This window comes from Wyeomyia smithii, chromosome 3, assembly GCF_029784165.1.
Source record: "Wyeomyia smithii strain HCP4-BCI-WySm-NY-G18 chromosome 3, ASM2978416v1, whole genome shotgun sequence".
Classification (NCBI taxonomy): domain Eukaryota; kingdom Metazoa; phylum Arthropoda; class Insecta; order Diptera; family Culicidae; genus Wyeomyia; species Wyeomyia smithii.
Window position 1 is genome coordinate 194,810,076 of NC_073696.1, and position 22,755 is coordinate 194,832,830.

Genomic DNA, 22,755 nt, shown 5'->3' on the forward strand with positions numbered 1-22,755 from the left:
TGAACAAGAAAGTATTTCTGAAAAATTCGCTGATTGCTAACACAATGAACCGCTAAATATTATGTGTTTTAGTGAGAAATAAAAAACATTATCCTTATCAATTGAAACATAAACAAAAGAACTCGCAGCATGGCCAACTAGTCCACTAATAATAAAATCGAACAATGCGCTAGTGAAATCAGCCAATCACCAAGCGAGACTACTTGGACAGGAAATTGGTTCAATTTCACGCTGCAGCTGACATATCCTATTCTAGGTTGTGCGAGCGCCAAGTATGATGACAGTTCTACAAGGTATGCTACATTTTTGTCTATCCACGCACACAAACAAATCTCGTTATGAAAAATTTCGCGTTTTGTATGGAATTCAGAACATTTTTGGAAATTTCTCGTTTCATGTTGTTTTATATCTGATTTTTTTGGTTGGAGAGTGAATCTCCAGTTGAAACACACTAGAAAATGATATTAATTTAGATTTAGTGTGAAAAATTGTGGCAATATGTCGAAATAAAATATATAAAATTGCTATATTTCTAATAGTTGGAGCATAATCTTAGTCATTGTCATAGCTCATGACTTTTGTTACTGTATGAAACATAAGCGACTCTATTTAGAAGCGCTATTAGAGTACAAGAAAAAAACGAAAAGTGCAAAAAGGTTACAGGCAAATTGATGAAAAACAGCATATTTTACCTAAACCGCAACATGTTTATGTATTACCCACAAATAAAATATGTTTCAACATCATTTCTGTAACTTTCCAGGAAAGTATGTTTTATAAGTTTAGTTTAAAATGCAAAATCATTTCAAATTTCATACAAAATTGGAAAAAGTTCATAACGATCACTAATACTAATGCATCGACGTGAATAGCATACCTTGTAGAACTGTCATCATACTTGGGTGCGAGCGTGACTGTACAACGGAGATTGAAAAGTTTTACGAAATCAAAGCGAATAAATGAAAAATACAAAAAAATATGACAGCTGACAGGAACTTCGTCTGAAACGTCTGAAACCAGTGTTGCTGCATATTTAGCTGTAAAGAGAACTGAAAAAAATCTTCATCTGCTCACATATTTTATTTACAGCCAGAAAACAGACTGCTAAACCAAGAACGGAATGTGTGCGAAAATGTGCTTGTGTAAAGGAATACTTTTAACAAAATATCCCTTGTGTATAAAGCATTGCAGGCACGGTTAACTAGAAATCCAACTTTTCTCGAGCGGTAATAGCGGACAATGGACGCAACCCATTTTGATGTCTTCATGTATCACATTAATCACTGAATTCGTCTTTTTTTCACCGACTTTTTAACAGCTGAGCGCTCGGTAGAACGTTCGGTAATATAAACCACTACCGATCGATCAGTAATCAAATTTTTGTTGCTTTCTGTCATTATTACCGACCTAATTTGTGAAAACGGCAAATGCAATTAGTTGCCAAAACCACCGATCAAATCTGTAAGTTGTGTGAGACAATACCGAAAGATCTGTGATATTTGTTATTTGTTCACTTTTAATTATTCAAGTAAACCAGAAATATGATGTAACATTGTTTTGATAAAAAAATATTTTTATCAAAATATTATTAAAAATTTTACCTATTAAAAATAAAAAAAATCAAAAATCGACGCTCGCCGCACCGAATTTGTCAGGGTGAAAATCAATTAACCTTCATGCCAGTTGTGCTCATAGTTTCAAAGCCGAAGATCTTCCGGGTATGTCCATTAACAAGGCGGTGTAAACTATTTACGTAGCATGCAACAGATGCTCGGAAGTAGAGGCAAATTATGTGATGGTTTGATGCCTAAAATATTTACAAATTTTGTTATTATATACTAACGAAAAATTTGTACTATGCGATCATCTTTTAGCTGAAGTTGTTGGAGAAAGTCCTCCATTTTTTCGTAGGAACTTAATGTTCAAACGGAACCGAGAATGTGACTTGACAACCAGAACGAGAACAACGAATAGAAAAAATTTGACAGCTCTATAGTTGGTCCAGTTTACCAATATTCGGTAAAAGTTTAATTTACCGAACAGTTCAGTAGAAAATATAGCAGTATTCAGTAAAATCATTTGCTGAATACAGAAAATATGTCAAGTTATATCAATTTATTATCATTTATTATCTGATTCAGTGTGTAGGTCAGGTAATTTTCAATCGCAGTAACGGAGCGAAAAAAATGAAAATGTATGTGAGCATATTATAACTTTTATTGAATTACGGCTTCTTAAGCTATAGTTCAGCCGGGACCCGTTATATAATAGCTTAGTAAGCGGTACTGAGTTCTCCTTTATGTCACTTTTTAATTTATGGCCCTTAATATTAGGATAGATTATTTTATATCAATATGTTTATGCCAATTACTTTTGTCTAACGCTAATAAATTTATGAAAATAAAATGACAGCCCTGAAAAAAATCAAAATGGCACCTTAGGGTAATAGACCATTTTGCGAGACGTTTCAGAACTCAAATCATGAATGAAATTTCGACAATAAGCACTGATCCGCTGACAAAACGCATGTAAAAGCAACATCATCACCAGCAGGTTCCGAGATTCCTGTCAGTTCGTAAAAAGGTCTATTCTTGGCTTCTGTATTATGCATTGCAAGAAAAGTTTTTATTCGCGTTGACGGTGTTGCTGATATTTGTTTGGTTTTTGCATGCGAAAAAGAAAGAAGGAAATATTTTTGCTTTTGTCATCACGCACATTTTGACAATTACATATGAGTGTTCACGTAGGTGCGAACAGCCTTAAAAATCTTTTTCAACGCGAATAACCCGAATTATGCGACAATTTGCGAGTTGGGCGAAGCTGTCGTTTATTAGGAATCTTACGTTTATTAGGAGCTTACTGCATTTCGTCTATGCCATTTTTCTATCAAGATTATGCTTTCATAAATCAAAAGTTGTTGTTATAAACGTTAGTTAATTTGATGATATTTGAGATTTAATAAATTAATAGTTTTAGCGATATAAGTAGATTGGCGTTGTTTTTTTTATTTGCATTACATTGACTGAGCCGGTAACATTGTGATGGCAATCATGTGTTTTTCCATTCGGCTTTTAGCTTATGTGCAAGTTGCTTGGAAGCACTTTTCTCTTCCGTTTAAGCCATCAATTGATTTTCGTTACTTAGCCCAGGGCGAATATTATTATAATTTGATTAGTATGAAAAAATTTTATCTTTTAAAAAAATATTCATTAATGGAGATTAGATCAAATAAAATATATCTTATTATGTCTCGCTTTTTCAATCAGAATTAACACATGAGTAGCTGGACTGATGATAAATCACAACTCTGAATGTATGTACTGGTCGGACTCAATTACCCGGAGCATTGAATAATATTTCACTCCGGATAACCGAATTCTCCGGATAATAGAACCGTTTATTTTATTTGACGGGACGTCAGGACGAGGGAAAATTATTTCTAAGCCTAAAAGCCACACCTTATATTCCCGTTCATTTTCGCATCCTCGCAAACTGCATACATTGCCCGCTTTACTAAACTTAAAATGTAAGTCATATGACAAAAATGAAATAAGTTCGTAAAGTAAATTTAGCCGACGGAGCTCTTCCGTGATACGCGTTTGGAGGAGTCTAGCCAGCAACTGACGTGTCTCATCGCTTGCGCCACTGTAGATATAATAAGTCGTTATACACTGTGGGCGTGAAGAGATAACTCTCTCAGTTACAAAAATAAACTCCCACCGGGCAGTGTGTGCAGTTCATCGTTGGCGTGCTGAGATACGGGAACACAATAGTAGAGGGTGATTCGACTTTGGTTTAGAACTAGTTATACCTTTCCCAGTAGTTTAATTGGCCAAAACACCTTGCCGGAGACAACGGAGATTGCGGGTCCCGTCTGGACGAGGGAAATTTTTTTCTAAGCCTAAAAGTCACACCTTCTATTCCCGTTCATTTTTGCATCCTCGCAAACTGCATACATTGCCCGCTTTACTAAATGTAAAATTGCGTTACGTGGGGGTGGGTGGGTATAGAAAATTGCCAAATTCCGCGTTATGTAATATTTGAATGGTTCCTAAGGGTGGAAGTTTGCTAGGAAAGTGCTGGTAATTACATCGCTGCAAAGACAGAGTGTGCTTATGTGGTGGTCCAGCCTGTGCGTTTGGCTTGCATGCAGGGATTAAATAAAACTACCGTTTTTACAACAGGATCGATGGAATCGAATTTTTAAATAGAAATCCCGTCAAATATTTCGAAACGTCATCTTTCGCCTTCGGCCAAGCCTCATCCCTCTTCTTCTGCAATGGTACCAACATAAACAGCATCTGGTTTTTTCACAAAAGTTTGAAAGTCGTTGAATCGAAACTAACATTTCAAGAAATTTATTTCAATTCGAACAGTAAAAAATTTTGTAAAATCTGTATATTTGACAATATTCTGTAATTCTGTAATACAGATACTGTATTGCTTTTTGAGTTCAAAAATCTGTAAAATACAGAAAAATCTATGTGGCATCCCTGCTTGCATGCGCATCGCCAGCACACTTACTAGCATGCGTCAGTTCAACTTTTACTCAAAAGACTGCGCTGCCAAAACTAGTGCTCAATCTCATGCAGAGTTCCCAGTCTTATTGATATGATGTTTTTGCCATTGGTCAAAGAGTGTAATACAGGCTTTAGTTTGCATGATTTATGTGACAAACATAACATCTATGTGAAAATCACATGCGTACTAACCCGAAAAAAAATAACATTAAAAGAACCTTGAACGTTGCTGTAATTGTACATAGTTTACCCATAATTTGATTATGTTTTTCATCGTAAATACATCAATTTTACATTAAATATCATTGTTCAGTACAATAAAAAATATCGTTTTTGCCATTTTTACCATGAAAAAGGGGGGTCGTTATGTACCTTAACAGCATTTTTTTCAGGCATTTTTCCCATACATTAACAAGTCACTGACAATGTTTTTCATGGTAAAATTATTGTCGGTGGTAGATTCAACAACAAAAAACGTTGTTAATGCATGGTAATGACAACAATCGTTTGCAAGCTTACAGTAAAAATACCTTGTTTTTTATGGTTACAATAAAAAACATTGTCCGTTCACTGTTCCCACCGCAAAATACATAGTAATTTATTTTTCGGGAAGTTTTATCACGTAGTATCTACGTGAACTTGGCAACGTCAAACAGAATGATGTATCGCGTTAACTCTCATTGCAAAAATATACAGAAATCAAAATGGCGAAGCTGTTGTCTAATTCAGTCTCTGAACATGAAATAGAAATTCTCGATGGCTTGCCAACAGGTGAGATTGAAAAAAACTGTAAGAATTCGACATCGAGTCTAAAGCTTACGCCTTCTACACAGATTCCATTCAAAGGTCCAGGGGTTACCTGAACATAAACAGTTGCGCCTAACAGTAATTATCGCCGGTGAATGTCTTAATATTCGTCAGCTTTTATATCTTTAATCCATTTCTAAATGGTGGTTTTGCATGCCCGTGCGATTTATCAAGCAACATATCTCAAAAAATTCTAATAACTCTTTCCTATCACTTAAGAATTTGGGAAACCACGATTGAAAATTATACGTTGTATAAAACGTAGTAGCTATCAGTCAATCAAATGTTTTCCACTTCACGGTAGTTGAATTCTACGTGAAACTCACATGAAATGCATATGTCTACTGAATAAAATTCACACGATAAAGGCCTAAACACAACAGATACGTTGCGGCTGCGTTTGCGGCAATTTGACAGTTAGCCCATACATTTTCTGTCAAATTAACGCGCCTTAAGTCATCTCACCAGATTATGATAAACCCAAATGACAATCACGTGAAATCTACGTAAAAATGACAGTGGGAAATAATCACATAACTTTTCTGGTTTAACTATTACGGGAAAAATATTTTGAGGGTATATGTACATCTATAGTTCAACAGTAATTCATTATGATGCTGTGGGTGGGTAAAAGGTGTTGCCCGAGGGAAACATGGTTCACTTTTTCTAATAGCGAATTTCTTTATTCCACCAGCTCACCTTGTTTGACCTAAGAGAAGAGTGGCCAAGATCAGAGATGCCAGATGTTTTTGAAAAATGTCTGCAACTGCTCGAAAAACCGGAAAAATGTGCTCGAAATCTCAAAAAAATCTCGAAAAAAATTCGCTCGCGCAGGCAAAAGTCTGTAAAAATCTGCACACATTTAAAAAAAATCTGCGCAAATATAAGGAGACTCTGACAAAAATCTGCAGAAACCGTGGAAAAACTGCAAATATCTGCAAATCAATAAAAATCTGCACACGGACTCCAAAAATCTGCGTATTGCAGACAAATCTGCACATTTGGTATCCCTGGCCAAAATGATACCTCGGTTTGCTCCAGGTTTTTTTGCTCCAAACGTGATTGGCTGATTTTGACAGCACGCGTGTGTGACAATATTCCAAAAGGGTTTAGCTTGCCGTGTTGCTAAACAGCTGGTGTTTGACCCAATCATTGAGTAAGTAAAAGTGAAATATTGTGGACACAATTATGCAGGGGGGATTTACTGCTGTCAAAATTCATATATGTGTGCGTTATCGCAGATCAACTCTGGTCCATGAAGTTTGTTGGTCCATGACGTTTAAAAGATTTCCTGTGTGGCGAGGAAAGTTCACGATTTTCAGCTAATTGCAGGCTGCTGCCACCAAATTTCACTACGCAACGCAGTATGAATAAAAGTTTTCCGCGATTTCTAGTGTTTGGTTAAAAAAGAACGTTACAATTCTACTGAATTTAACTTCAATCAAAACGACAAAAACCAAAACAACCGGACGCCTTGTTGCCAAATATGCTGGTCACGGTTACACGATATTTGACAGATAGATTCCCCCTGCAATTATGTTTTGGTTGCGACAAATAAAAGCAAAACAGAATTTGGATGGAGTGCCAATCGTTTGGTCGTAAATTTTTATCGATTTCCCAAAGATGCAGAACCTTATCGACAGTGGCTAAAAATATGCGTAAAATCAGAAAAAGATATTCCAAATTTGAAAATCTCTCCCAATAGTCGAATATGCAGTGAAGGTATTTCTTTTTATTATTATGTTGTTTATTTAGTTGTTCGTGGTAACGTGAAATCAAGCTTTTCTTCATAAACAGGCAATTTTCCCCTTGATTTTGCAACAGGAGTTTAGTGTTTTGCCGAATATTTTTCATTGTGCTCTCTAGAAAAAGTCCGGAGAAGTGAGAAAAACAAGAAGAAATTTTTTTTTTTAAACTCTAATATTTATTTAGGCCCAACCGCAAAGCATAACGGGGCCGAATATCTTTTGGAGTAGGGAAAAGCCAGCTTGAGTAGAGCCTGTATCCCGACTGCTCCTCCTCAAACAGGCATAAAAACCCTCTCATCTTTTCTCTCTTATAAATACAATTTAAAAATACATATCATTTAAACCTACGGCTAACAATAACAATAACAATTAAAGTTTTTCTCTGTATCAATTCTTAATACTATTCGCTGAGGTGTGATGGTTCCTTATCTCTTAGAAATCAAAACTTATATCTATGTTCGGTGGATCATGTCTCTCAGAAAGAAGCGATGATTCATGTGTCTCTAAAAAGATCAATAAAAAAAGAAGAAAAGGAACAGAATTAGTGTGAAACTTTTTGATGGAGGTTGTGTTGGAAAAATAAGAAGAAGAAGCAAGGAGATAATCAAATTCGATACTTGATATCTCTTAAAAAGTCATAAATAGGTTTTACAAGCGCGGGGTTGCGGCTAGCAAGCGCATCCCGTACTTGCATTGTAAATGTCACTTTCTTTTTTCGGAGAGAATCAATAAGCTTGGTCCTTGCTCTGTGGTACTTAGGGCATACGAAGACTATATGATCAATATCTTCGTACCCTCCACATTCGCACAGATTACTATCGACTAAGTTTATTCGATAAAGGTGTGCGTTTGCAACATAGTGATTGGACATTAGCCGCGAAATAGCTCGAATGAAATCTCGAGTTAAATCTAACCCTTTGAACCAAGCTTTTGTAGACACTTTGGGCGAAATCGAGTGCATCCATCGCCCAAGATCGTCTTTATCCCATTTTTCCTGCCAGTTTGCTAGCTAGCAAACTAGCTCCAAACGGGGTGGTGGTCGCTTGTTTGAAAAGACTACCATCTCCGTTTTTTCAAGCGAGAACTCAATCCCAAGGCAACTGGCCCAACTGGTCAGATTATCTAGCGTATTTTGTAGGCTGTTTTTCATGTCTACAGCCAGGGACGCCGTGACTGATACTACGCAGTCGTCAGCTAACTGGCGCATTGTGCAGCCGTCCGTCAAGCATGTGTCGATGTCACTGATGTAGAAGTTGTACAACAGCGGACTCAGACAGGAGCCTTGGGGGAGACCCATGTAGCTCGTTCGTGTTACTGTTGATGAACCGTGGTTGAAAAGTAAATGCTTTTCAGACAGCAGGTTGATCAAAAAGTTTGTCAATATAGGGGAGAATCCTCTTTGATGCAGTTTCTCGGAAAGAATTTCGATTGAAGCTGAATCAAATGCACCTGTGATATCCAGGAAAACCGACGTCATTTGTTGTTTGCTACCAAGAGCCATTTTCGCTTCTGTGGCTAGTAAAGCTAGGCAATCGTTAGGGCCCTTGCCCCTACGAAAGCCGAATTGGGTCTCTGATAGTTGGTTAGTAGCTTCTGCCCAGTTATCGAGCCTACGTAGGATCATTTTTTCCAGCAGTTTGCGTATGCATGAGAGCATTGCAATCGGCCTGTACGAGCGATGATCTGCAGCAGGTTTGTCTGGCTTTTTGATTGCGATAATCTTAACCTGTCTCCAAGCTGTCGGGACCATATTGTTCCTGATAAGTTTATTAAACAGTTTAAGAAATCGTATCTTGGCTGAATCCGGCAGGTTTTTCATCAAATTAAATTTGATCCTGTCCGGTCCTGGAGCCTTGTTCTTGCAAGACGCGAGGGCAATCGAGAATTCCATCATTGAAAATTCTGGTTCTTCAATCGCCGTTGTGTCACTGAATTTTTGCTGTGATGGGACTGCATCTGGACATACCTTTTTCGCGAAATCATAGATCCAACGTTCAGAGTATTCCATAGCCTCATTGTTGTCGGACCTATTGCGCTTTTTCGAGCCGTATTCCAGAGATAGCTCATAGAAGCATCTCTGGGTAACGTGCTTATGAAATTTTGCCAGTACAATCTTTTTTTCAGTTTGTGCAGTTGAGCTTGCTTTAGTTCCAGCTCTCTAAACTGATCATAAAGCTCAATTGAGCCACCATTCCTGAATGCTAAGTATGATGCTTTCAGAGCTTTTTTCATCTCGGTGCAATCTTTGTCCCACCATTGTTTGTTGGGACGAATTTTCAACTTGTTCTCAGGGGCGGGCCTCGTCTGAGATCGCAACGCGCTATCTAGCACTAATGTTGCAAGAAAGTTGTATTCGTCAGATGGGGAAAGATCTTCGTTTGTTTCGAGACCCTGGGATATTTTGTTCGAGAATTTTCCCCAATCAATATTCCGGGTAAGATCATACTCTACTTCGACTGTAGTAGCAGAATGGAGCCTGCTCATAATCGAAATACTGGTTGGCAAATGGTCGCTACCGTGGGGATCTTGAATAATCTCCCATTTGCAGTCCAAAGCTGTTGAGGAGGAGCACATCGACAAGTCTAATGTGCTCTCTCGTATTGAAGGCCTTGCTTTTCTCGTAGCTAACCCAGGTATGTTCAATAAGGTCAGATCGAAGTCGTCCAACAAACTTTCAATGAGAACAGCACGGCTGTCATCCCTGGGTGCTCCCCACGCCGTACCGTGAGAGTTGAAATCTCCCAGGATAAGGCGTGGAGTCGGAAGCAGTTCAGCTATTTGTGTCAGCTGCAACCGGTTAATAGTAGCTCTATGCGGAATGTAAACTGATGCGACAGTGAGGCTCTCACCAGCAATTGTTATATGGCAAGCAACAATTTCAATACCGTCAATTACTGGGAGAGGAATACGGAAGAATGTGTAGCATTTTTTGATACCAAGGAGCACTCCGCCATAAGAGTTTCCTCGGTCTAAACGGATGATATTGAAGTCTGGTACGGCTAGTGTCCTATCAGTTGATAACCATGTTTCAGATAGCGCGAAAATATCGCATTTGCTATCGTGAACCAGAAGTTTAAATTTATCTAATTTGGGAATCAAACTTCTACAGTTCCATTGTATGATCCTTGTTGTCGATTCGTCACTTCTGTTGTCTGATTTAGACATCGAAGGATACGAACGCGAGGAGGGGCCATTTGGTGCTTAGTTGCTTACCCAACATGCAAATTGTTGGAAGCCAAGCCGAAATCATACTTTTGAGGGAATCAGATAGACCAAAAGTGGTAAATATCCATTCAACGATCAATTTGAATGAAATTCGCCCATCAGTGGTCGGTATTTCAGATTCCGATGACTGTTTCGTGGAGGAAGCAGATTGTTTTCCTGGTAGTTTGGGAAACTCTTTTTCGAAATTGTCAGCCTCGGGATTAAGTTTGAATCCTGGAGGTGACGATTTTGTGTTGTTTTGCTTAGGAGGGGTTCCTCTTGGAGTGTCTGTAAGCGTCTTTTTCTGCTCCTCTCTAGGAAGTTTAGGAGATGACGCGTTGGGCCGTTTTCGCACTGCTCCGCTTGACGGAAGCGGTTGATATGTCTCTTTATCATCATTGGATTCGTCATTTTCCAAGCTGGAATATGGATTTTCCTCTTGCTGTAAGGCAGTCTTTAGCATCTGTGCAAATGACTGCTTACAGCGTTGCTTGGTCGCTTTTTTCAACGCTTCTGAGCGTGATTTATATGTTGGGCACGCTTCTGTTTTATGTGGTTGACCTCCACGAGTCATTTGGGGAATATTTGCCCGTATTATCCTTGGAATACATTCTCCTGCATTCAAGGATCTTTATTTCGGGAAGGGATGGATTTTTAAAACATCCAACACCTTTCATAACGTCTTCTTCAGTAAGGTCAGCCTCGGTAATGACACCTTATATTTCAACAACGCGTGCCGGTATATAAACGTGGTACTCAATGTTGAAATTTGGATCCTGGACGACATCATTTGCTTGTCGAGGATCGGAAAAGGTTGCCTTCAGCTTGTCCGTTTTGACTTTAAAAATCTCTGTCAAGCTGGCGTAATCTTTCTTCAGAGTTTTGCATATCTGCATAACTCTGAGAGGTTTATTTTTGGGTCGGAAAAACACGACCCAACGAAGACCGGGTTGGTTCACCTGGTACTTTTTGACCCGTATTGGCACATCATTAGTGGATGGGACAATCGGGGCAGTTTTACGAGGCCTTTTACGCTTCTTTACTACGTTGAAGAAAGCGTTGTTGTCAGTTATGGGAATCTCGGCAAAGTCCATGCCGGACTCTTCAGCCTCTGAGGAGGATGAAAGGTCCGGTGGGGTAGCCAGACCCCCAACCGCCATTCAACGGCTGCGCAATGTATTAAGTATAAGAATATGTAATATACTAATGTATACAAGGTAAAAAAAATGAATATATGTATGTATAAAAAGAATGAAAGATAGATCAGTTATGTATATACACAAATGGGAAAGAGAATAAATAAAAAGTGTGACTTCCGGTTTCTGAATCCGTAATCGAAATAATGTATAGAAGCCAAGTATTGACCCTGGACATCATTTTGAATTCAAAAATGACCGCTTTCAGTTTCTGGAAAACGAAATAACTGAATAACTGAATACCACCCAATATGAGCATTTCCGGAATAGAGGGTATGTACTAACGGCTAAATTCGAGGTTGTTGTCATTCCGATAAAACCAGTCATTTCCAACGATATAAACAAATCGCAAGAAATCGATAGATTTGGGATGTTTAAAATTAATAAATTAAACACAAAAATAGGCGGGACGAAGTATGCCGGGTCAGCTAGTCAAATATAAAACAATATAAAACGAGAAATTCCCAAAAATGTTCCGAATTCCATACAAAATGCGAAAATTTTCATAATGTGATTTGTTCGTGTGCGTGGATAGACAAAAATGTAGCATACCTTCTAGAACTGTCATTTATACTTGGGTCAAACCCCTTTTCTATTCGCTCGATTTTGACCCAGTTTTGACCTGGCGTGCTGCGCACTTAATGAGTATAAAAGAGAGGTGAGGAGAAAACCTACTAACACTTGCACGCGCCCCTCTGCTTGCCCCCTTCTGCCCAGAGATGATGCCAAATAGTGACGTAGCTATTTGAGTTTGCCATTGAGTTCGTCTAGTTGTTTACATTTGAAGCATTTACTAATACTAGGAAAATGCACTCTCCTCCTCACCTCTCTTTTAGGCTCATTGCTGCGCACTGTAAAATTTGTCAGCTTCAACCCACTACCGCACATGCTTAGTTCGTAAACATATATCTGCACACTCAATTTTTCTCAGCAAACTTCCCAATAGCTGATCGAGCCTGGCGAAGTTTTTCGACGAACATTCAGCAAATATATCGATATACGGTTTTGTTTGCCGAAGTTCTTGAAAATTTTGCCGAAAACTTGTAGAATATTTTGCTAAATTTTTCAGCCGTTGAGTTCTCGGCATCTCTTTCTTACTTGCGTCGTAAATCGCGATGTCGTTGTTTTATTGCTCGGCTTTGCTCGCCGCAGTGGAATAAAGAAATTCGCTCTAAAGCTCGTATTACACTCTTTGTCCAAGGGTCAAATATATGACCTTCTGACATAATGGTCAAATTCATTCGACATCATGGTTGTTGTTTACCCGTGTTTGCCCCATGTAAAAATTGAAGAGTGACAAACAATCATCTTTGACCAAATTTAAATCTGTCAAAAAGTGACAAATATTTGACGCTTGGTCAAAGAGTGTATTAAAGCCTTAACTGGTCAATCAGCAGAATATACTTTGCTTTGCTAAATGTACAGCAAAATTTCATTGTTGATTATTCAGTAATTGAATTCGAGTTTGCTGAAATTACAGTTAAGTGCTGTCAGTTGAATGAAATTTTGCTTTACTGGATAAACAGTAAAATTTATTTCGTTGGATGAATTAAGTTATTTAGCTATTCGCAGATTTCTGATTTTTATATATCAGCTAAAAGAGTGTAATTTTCTGAGCGGAACGCGATTTTTTAAAGTTTTATATCTTTGTCCTTCGATTTTTAAAGGAAGAATAAAAATCGCTCCAAATCTCTACAATGACAGTAATTCTTCAGGTATTTTCCCCACACGCTCGTAAGTAATAACTCTAAAATGAGTAACATTTGACGCATTTTCGTAAAAAGTGGAACAACTCTAAAATTGAGTAACTCCCCAAATACTCAAAACTGAGTAACACTAGGCGTCTTTAAAATTGAGTCATTATTACTCAAAATTTGAGTACGACATTACTCATTTTTTGGGTACAGTTCAGTTTCATTACTGGCTAGAAATCCGCCACGACCAACAAACGACACCACATATTCATCAATAATTTTACCATGTAATAATAGTAAACAGTTATGATGCCTTCTGAGGCGCATACTATTAAAAAACATATGTTACAAACTGAAGCACATCATAATCAACTTTCAAAATGGACGTCGTTATATGTGACGTTACTCAGAAAGAAGTTATATGAAGGGAACCCAAAAAGTGAGTCAAAGTTACTCAAAATCAAAAAGGACTTCTACTCATTTTTTGACGTCTACGAACATCGTTCTAAACTGAGTCAGAGTTGCTCAGTTTATGAGTTATTATTTACGAGCGTGCATATATTCATAAGTCATTGACAATGTTTTTCGTGGTAAAATTATTGTCATTGGTGGATTCAAAACAAAAACCGTTGAAACGTGGTAATAATTGGAAGCTCATAGCAAAAATACAGTGGAATTTAGATTTTATCACAGACAAACAGACGTACCACTCCACACAACATTCTAAAAAAATGCGGTTACGATTAACTTGGTCGACACCTACTGGACATATTTCGCAAAAGATAAACTTTCAACTGTTTTACTGTTTCTGGCAGCACGGCACGTGACAACTGTCAACTGGGTTCAAAGAGAAAAAGCACATTACCGCCAGCACCGCTGCGGCGGGAATATTTCGCATAACTGAAACTCATTTGAATTGACCGTTATTTTGATCCACTAAAATAAATTTTGTGGTACGTCTGTTTGTCTGTGATTTTATCACGGTCAAAAAAACATCCTCACGTAAATTCAACGTTGAAATGATAAAAATTAGTATTTTGCGTTAGATTTCACAACTCTGCAAAAAAAAATAGTAGGAAGGTGGTATTCAAGACACGACCGCATAGTTGACGTAGGACTACAATAGTTTTATATTTCCCTTTGAGGCTCTGTTTGATTTGAGCTCGTTTTACTTTTGGCACGGTTCGATTTTGGCTCAAATGTGCCAAAAACGAGCGATTATGTCTAATCACATTTCTTAGTTTTCTTGATTATTAACCAATTAAGCTCAACGGTTCCTGGAATATGACCGGAGCAGTACTAACCCGATCAGCCAAAAATATCAGGATTATAACAAATCTTGATATATTAGTACGCACTGTTTTGCATCAACTTGTGTTCTAAACTTGGTCTCGTTAATAGTTAAAATATCAAAATTTCTATCAAAATTACTTACTGATTATAACAAATTATAGCAAGTTTTGTAAGGTTTTTGGCAGAAAAAGATCAGAATTAGTTAGAATGTACACTACCCGATCAGTCAAAAATATCAGGATTATAACAAATCTTGATATATTAGTACGCACTGTTTTGCATCAACTTGTGTTCTAAACTTGGTCTCGTTAATAGTTAAAATATCAAAATTTCTATCAAAATTACATCAAAATTAAATTCAAAATCAAAATTAAATTATAACAAATTATTGCAAGTTTTGTAAGGTTTTTGGCAGAAAAAGATCAGAATTAGTTAGAAATTTTGTCAATTTAATAATAAATTCTGTTATAAATATGCTTTAGAAAAACACACTTTTGAACATTCAAGTGTATGATAACAGAATTTGATATAATTCTGTACTTTTTATCATTCTGGCATATCAAGAATATTGCAGGCTTTGTTATTTCTATTAAGTTCAGATATATTTGTGATACCCGTTTGTTATAATTGTTTGATCGGGAAGCCCCTAATTACTCGGGTAGTAATATCAAGTATCTAGGTCGTCAGCCTTAATTCATAAAGCGACACCTCAAACGACTTGGAACTAAAACTAGTTCAGTGGTGGAAATATCTATAAAAAGACATGAAAAGAGAATCGTTTATTTTTGACATGGTTCAATCTTGGCAACAGGAAAATTCTGCCGTGTCGTCTTCGGCAAAATCGTCTGTATTTTGATTCAGTGATGCCACATATACAGATTTATCTGCATTTATACAGATTTTTTGCGTATTTTTCATACAGATTACAGATTTCCTGGAAATAATACAGATTTATACAGATTTTTTTGGTTTTCATGGGGTCGTAAATTAAACTTCTTTATATAGTTGAAAAATATAAATTAACTCAAATGCGGTGAAGCGTGTCGACAGTTTAATTATATTCATATGCTACGCATAAACGTGTGCATGAATGAATTCGCGGAAAAAATGTTAAACAAGCTATATTGCATTTTTTTTTCGAGAAGGATATGTCCAGTACATATGCAGATTTTATTTTACAGATTTTTTCAAATTTTACCAAGGTGATAAGATTTTTTTGTGCTCCAAAATACAGATGAAAATGTGGCATCACTGTTTTGATTATTTATTTGCAGCAAAATATATTCTCTTTACCATTGATAAATACCATTCATTCTAATACAGTCAATTTTCTTCGATACGCGAACAGACAAGCTTCTATACAGACCTAAATTGAGTACGATTTAGTAGAAATTAAACAATATTTAGTTGTCTTGTGAAGAATGGCTCACTCTCCGATCACCAAGCGGCAAAGATGTCACATAGTAAAATTTTCCTGCAGGTACAGTTAGAGTTACAGTTTTCAAACAAAAATGTATATTCACAGAAAATTTAAAATGGACATGAGAAAAACAGAGTGTAGAGTTGGAAAATATACAACGCATTTTATCTGTAAAATGAACCTAATTTATATACTTTGCTATCTGCCTCTACCGACACGAACAGAATTTTGTTGTCCCCGGTGGCGCAGCGTATTTTGCGGCACTCGAATAATGATATTGAATTCTGATATTTGCTACTATACGAAACAAGAAGAAAAAGAAGAAGTCAATTCAAACGGCAATTCGATTGTGTTCCAGATCGCAAAACGATACCTACCCGTTAACCCAACACGCCCCACTGTGCGTCGACAGCGGCAATGTAGTCTTCACTTGGCTTGAATGAATATCGAGTTCTACTGCACTGATAGACGACGAAAGACCAGTGTTCTATTCATACATTGCTCGGTGCAGTACTGTTGCCTGTGCCAGCATGTTTTCCTTCAAGATATCAGTTTTAATAACATTCTAACAGCAGAACGTAAAACTGTCTGATACTGGAGATCTTTCCGAAAAAGCTTCACCTTCAAGACATCAAAATAGTCTATGCTAATGGAAGTAGAGGTGGGCGAAACGGCTCTTTTGCAAGAGCGGCTCTGAACCGCTCACTCACCGTTCCGAACCGACTCACATGAACGGCTCATGGTTCACAATGATTCACGAGCGTTGACAGTTCGTGTTTTTTCGGTAAACTTCTGGTTCGCACGAACCCATCAGTTCTGGTGCGCTCAAAGAACCGTGGCTGTTTTTCGTGAGCCGTTCGTTCTTTCGCTCTTTTCTAAGAACCGGTTCATATGAACGGCTCGTGAGCCGTTCGCCCGTCCCTACATGGAAGCGAACATTAGTTGACCTATTGGGACGCAGAGATTCTGTCAATTTTTTTTTGCCACTGCTATACAGGATATCACAACAGGCAGTTAGTGTCTACTCATGAAGTCTGTGCTAGGCGTGCTCGCATGTGTTTGGTACATTGTTTGTGAAAATTGGACCTTTTATTGGAAACTTTTATGAAATTTTAATCGTTTAACAATGAAATGATAATGATAACTGAAGAATCGCAAAATTGTCCATCATTTTATCAATGCAACGACATATTGATTATTGTAATCCATCATGTGGGTACATCAGAATTACCATTTGAAATCTTTCATTCCAACATTACACTTTGGTTTTAGTTTCCGCAGAATGTATCTCAATATAGTGCGGTTAGACGTAGTCCTACGTCAAAAAAATACTAACCTCCATTATTTCCTCGAATCCAAAGTTTCGCTAGATTTACCGGAAAGTGTTTTTTGACTTTGATAAAATCGAAATTCCACTATACCATGTTTATTATGGTTACAATGAAAAACATTGTCCAACCAACAAGCAGTTTTTTTGTGTAACAGCGTATTGAGCTTTTGCTCAGCTGAAATCCGTTTAATAGCAGCTTTACAAACTGTAAATCAACGTGTTTGTTGGGCATTTCCTGTTCTCACCCCAGAATACATGGTACCACAGACAGACGTCCAAGCAAGAACAAAATTGATCGTAAATTCCATGCAAATTTTCAAAGAGAATTGCGTTTTAAATCACTTGTATACTAGCGCCGCCTTGTGACCTTATCGCTACAGTACATTTTTTTTTCGCTGGTGTATGAGGCTGGCTGGGGTAGCGCTATCTGGTTACAAATTACTACTACAAAAATCTTTACACAAGTTTGGAACTCAGCTTGGACGTCTGTCTGCGATGGTACTTTTTTTCATGATGCCTTATTTCAATCAGAGTCTATGTTTATAATAAGAGTCCCGCAAAGACGAAACCAAAGGAACCAAATCAGTGTCAAACGAGGGTACCAATCGAGCAATGTAAATAAACAAGGTGATAATGTTAGGAGTGGATGAAAAGTGTTCTAATTGAGCGTAATAAAGAACATGTGTTTTTCCGAAGTTTTACTTACACATTTTAATCCAACATTAAACCAGTACACTGGTTCACTTAAATTTAACAAAACATCACCGGTGTAATCTTTCAAAACTGTGTACCTTGTGAAGAATTTCAAAAAATGATATTCGCTTATGCATGGTGAAAAACAGAACTGTATATTTCTTGGCAACAAAACGACACAAAAACTGTGTTGCCGAAACGATAGATCTTCTCTTCGCGCGACTCTATATACACATAGACTCTGATTTCAATGGGGGCATCTTAACTTTCAACTTAAAAAATGTGCAGTACACTTTCAGCGTACATAATTAGTGATGTGCAACATGAAAGCTGGCAACACAGTTCTCGCGCAACCGCAACGTCATATTATAGAGAAACGGAACAAATTTCAGTAAACAAATTTTGTCGTTTAATGGAGTGATTTCTTTTTCGGTTTAAATTTTTCTCTTAAAAGGCGCTAACAATGACATCATCGCAAGATGCCTGTTACATATCTCTGCTTGGATTAGCAGAATACTTTCGAACCGCTACACCACCGAACATCAAAAAGTGCATCCAATGTTTGCAGGCGTTGTTTACCTTCAAGCCACCGCTTAAAGTGGAAGCCCGAACGCATTTGCAGCTGGGGCAGATTCTTATGGCATACACGAAGAATATCGAATTGGCTCGGAATCATCTGGAGCAGGCGTGGATGCTCTCTGAAAATATCAATAATTTCGACGATGTTAAATTCGACACGGCGAGTCTGTTGGCTCAGCTTTATCAGCAGCAGGAGCAGAGCGCTTTAGCAAAGCCGGTATTGCGTAAAGCTATCGAACTCTCGCAGCATAACGTTTACTGGCACTGTAAATTGCTGTTTCAATTGGCGGTGAGTTCAACAAGGATATTTTACTGACGCGATTATTTAAACATTTTATTTGCCACAGCAAACCCATGCTACGGACAAGGAATACGCTTTGGCTTCGGAGCTGCTCGCGGTTGGAGTGGAGTCTACCGATGAATCTAATGCAACTTACTTGAAGTCATTGTTTCTACTCAGTCGAGCGATGATAATGATGATCGAACGCAAAAACAGCGATGTTCTTGCTATTTTGAACCAAGCCGGAACAATTATTGACAATGCGATTCAGAACATACACCTAAAGGAATATTTGAAAGTGTTCTTCTTCGTGCTGCAGGTCTGCCACTACTTGCAGTTGGGACAGGTGAAAACAGTTAAGACCAGCTTGAAACAGCTGCAGCAGAGTATTCAAACTATAATGGCTCCCAATTGGCCAACCGATGAACAAATCTTCGGTCAGAACAGTACTGAAATGTTCATGTGGTTACCAAAAGAACAGCTGTATGTCTTGGTATACTTGGTTACCGTTTCTCACTCGATGATGGCCGGCTATATGGACAAAGCACAAAAATACACTGAAAAAGCACTGACTCAGATCGAAAAATTAAAATGTAAGTGTACATAAAAAAAAAAGCAATTGTTTCCATGAATTACTTGCTTCTCTTTTCAGCTCAGGAAAACAAACCTATACTTGCGGTGTTTCAAATTATTCTTCTTGAGCATATCATCATGTGTAGGCTGGTGATGGGCAACAAGTCGTTGGCGATTAAGGAGATTGCTCTCGCTAAAGATGTTTGTCTATCGTCGCACAATAAGTTCTTGCTCAAGAAACATTCGGCCCAGTTGCATTGCTTGCTCGGTTTGTACGCAATGTCGGCCAGTTTGTTTGACCATGCGGAGCGACAATTTGTGAGCTGCATTGCAGACTCCAATGAGCGAGACTTGAAACTGTTTGCTAATTTGAATTTAGCAATTGTCTATCTGCGTATGAAACGAGAGCAAGACTTACGGCAGATACTAGAAACGGTACAGCAGGAGAATTCACAATGTTCAAACAGCCAAGCACTGATGGGAAGTTTCTACTATGTTCAGGGTTTAAATGCATTTCACAAGAGCAGCTTTCATGAGGCAAAGTAAGTGAAGTGGCATTATATATTTGTGATTGTTAAATTTAGAATTTACAAATCAAGCACCAAATTTCTATTTTATGTGACAAAATATAATTTCAGACGCTTCCTCCGAGAAACTTTAAAGATGGCGAATGCTGAAGATCTGAATCGCCTCACTTCTTGCTCACTAGTTCTTCTAAGTCATGTTTTCCTCAGTATCGGAAATTCTAAGGAAAGTATGAACATGGTTACACCGGCCATGCAGTTGGCATCGAAAATTCCTGACATTCACGTGCAACTTTGGGGTAGTGCCATACTGAAGGATCTACACCGAATGCTGAAGGAACAAGCACTCGAGAATGAGGCGTATAATAATCATTTAAATTTTTCACAAAATTTGATTGCCGATCAGCTCAAGTGTACTAAGTTTCCGGAGCACACACTTATTAACTGGTTACAGGGAGATCCGCCGTTGCCAATGTTAACTCAAGACATACCGGAGATGGCTCCAATTCAATCGACTGCTACGGTGGTTCGCGTCCCCGGACAACCAGGACAGCAGATAGTTTATCAATGAAGTCAAAATGTGCGCATGAAAACTAATTGCAACTTAACTACATAGATTTTGTCGTTCGAGCTCATTCGTTAACAGATATTTATTCATCCGAAAAAAGAACTCAAAAAATACTACTAACATTGCTTTATACTTTTTTCGGTAATGGTCTTGGATTTTGTAAAGTAAAGTAGCGCTGTCTGATCAGTGATTTCTTATGTTTGTTAGCTTATACAATATTTTTCATAATATTGTTCCTTATACTACTAGCATCATCGTCATTATTTTCTATGACTGGTATATCACATTTAGCATCGATTGGTAGTTCCAGTTCATCAGAACCTATATTGTGCTTTATTCGAAGATTGTGCAATGCAACACAGACATTCACTATCTGAGTCGCTTTCTCTGGTTTATAATGTAACGTTTTCTCTCCTAGCAAGCACCGGAAGGTATTTTTAATAATCTCAATCGTTTTTTCGGCAACAGATCTCGCCCTCGAGTGGATTTCGTTGAACTGCAACTGCTGTTCTGTGATGTTTGCTTCATTTTTGAAAGGGGTAATTAAGAAGGGCTTCAGGGGATATTTCGCATCTCCTGTAATATATGAAAATATCTGACGATGAAGGCGTATTAAAGCAAGCAAATTCATACCTAATAACCAGGAATTTTGTTGCTTGTTTTGACGTTGTGTTAATAATTTATTCAATGAATTTTTGTTCCATATCGATTCATCACTGTAGGACCCAGGATTTTTGGCGTCAATATGGCGTACAGTCAAATTGTGGTCACAAATCTGAAATTATATGTTTCTCATAAGACATATTACCTACTGTAAAAAAAAAGAATGAAAGTAATCCATTTCACCTACCATCAAAGCATTAATGCTATGGTAGCTTTTATTGTTGAAAAAATGCTCTATAGCATGTGCCGGTGGAATAATTTTTATATGCATTCTGTCGACACAGCCTATCACACCGGGAAACCCGGTTTTCCTGTAAAAGGCGAGCTTTATTTCGCTCATTTCCCGTTCCTCAGAAGGAAACTGAATTGTCTTTGGACACACTTCCTGTTCAATGATGTTAAGAATCGTTGTTAACGATTTGGAAAACGTAGGTTGTGCCATTCCAATGAATCGATCATTACCTACGCATTTCTGATAACTTCCCTCTGCGAAAAATCGTAACGAGGCTGCTAGCATAATAATTGGTGGAATCGCAAGGGAATGTTTAATTGTGGTAATTTCATCTTCAATTATATTCAGCAGATACATAAAGATCTCTTTGGAAACTTTGAAGTATTCTCTAAACCTACAAAAACGGAATGTAAAGTTTTCGTTGACATTTAATGATTGTGATAATCACGTTTATTAATGTTTACGGTCCTATCGCATTTGTTCGGTATCGGTAATACGCATTCCCGTTCCCGTTTGAATCAATTTGAATACACCTTTATTTAGCTCATTCAAAAACGGGAAAGGCATTCTCAAACTTATTCGAATCGATCGCTTCGTAAACAAGAATAAGGGTGAACATTGAAGCTTACGATTTTTCTGGTTGGTCCAAAGGGTTTGAACGGTCTCTTATTATCTTTCTTTCCGTTGCAAGGCTCTCGCAATCCTCCTCGCTGTCGCTGTCACTACTAAACCACAAAAGTATGCTCATTTTAACGACTTTTTCTGAAAACTTTAAACGAAGCGATTCAGCATGCTGCTATATTAACAAACAAAATACAATGAGACTGTTGGATTTTAATGTCATCACTGTACTGTTGCAGCCTCACTCAACAGAGCTGCCAGTTTTCCTTTTAACTAAAAAATCTCATAATCAGTGTGAAAGGCTGAGTGAGGGTCAGTATGGAGTAATTTTGGTCTATTCGACTGATTCGACTCAATCCGTTATGCGTGTGTGTGTGTGTGTGAAAAATTCTGTTGCGCTGCACTTGTTTTCTCGGTCAACCGACGCAGCGCAAAGTCGCAGGGCTCGCCAAGGCAGCATACACACTTAATTTATCTCGGCAAACTTCCCAACAGCTGATTGAGCTCGGCGAAATTTTAAACGAATGTCAGCAGTATATTTCGACGAACATTCAGCAAGTATGTCGATCTACCGTAAACCAGCATGTATTGACATTTTGTTTGCCGAAATTCTTGAAAGTTCTGCCGAAAACTTGTAGAACATTTCGCTGAATTTATCAGCTGTTGAATTCTCGGCAATAAAATCTGAGTGTGTACACACTTAGAAATTTTTACCGGATTTCGGTTTTAATTTGCCGAAATTTCAACAGCCGAGTGCTCGGTTTGGATTTCGGCGAGAAAACAGTTTGATTTATTTTCGGCGAAATTTTT

The 22,755-nt window shown here is 37.8% G+C and overlaps 2 protein-coding genes across 4 annotated transcripts in view; one reads left to right on the plus strand and one right to left on the minus strand.

Moving 5' to 3' along the window:
- Positions 1–20,496, plus strand: part of LOC129728318 (MAU2 chromatid cohesion factor homolog) — a 32,068-nt gene extending 11,572 nt beyond the window's left edge. The window contains exons 2-5 of one of the 2 annotated variants that reach the window (XM_055686752.1): positions 18,360–18,773; positions 18,832–19,357; positions 19,417–19,879; positions 19,976–20,496. In XM_055686752.1, coding sequence (XP_055542727.1) covers positions 18,369–18,773; positions 18,832–19,357; positions 19,417–19,879; positions 19,976–20,432 — 1,851 coding nt within the window. In that variant the 5' untranslated portion in view covers positions 18,360–18,368 and the 3' untranslated portion in view covers positions 20,433–20,496. Of the gene's footprint in view, positions 1–18,218; positions 18,774–18,831; positions 19,358–19,416; positions 19,880–19,975 lie in introns of those variants that run through there. The other variant, XM_055686751.1, reaches the window with a different exon arrangement.
- Positions 20,356–22,174, minus strand: LOC129728319 (putative nuclease HARBI1). Of its 2 annotated transcripts, none has more exons than XM_055686753.1 (4): positions 21,954–22,174; positions 21,280–21,718; positions 21,063–21,204; positions 20,356–21,005 (listed from the first exon to the last, which is right to left on the minus strand). In XM_055686753.1, the coding sequence occupies exons 1-4, from the start codon at positions 22,070–22,072 to the stop codon at positions 20,638–20,640; spliced, it is 1,068 nt and encodes a 355-aa protein (XP_055542728.1). In that variant the 5' UTR covers positions 22,073–22,174; the 3' UTR covers positions 20,356–20,637. The 2 variants fall into 2 exon arrangements, with proteins under 2 accessions (XP_055542728.1, XP_055542729.1); XM_055686754.1 differs by lacking the exon at positions 21,954–22,174 and adding an exon at positions 21,773–21,940.
- Between the last annotated feature and the right edge of the window lie 581 nt (positions 22,175–22,755).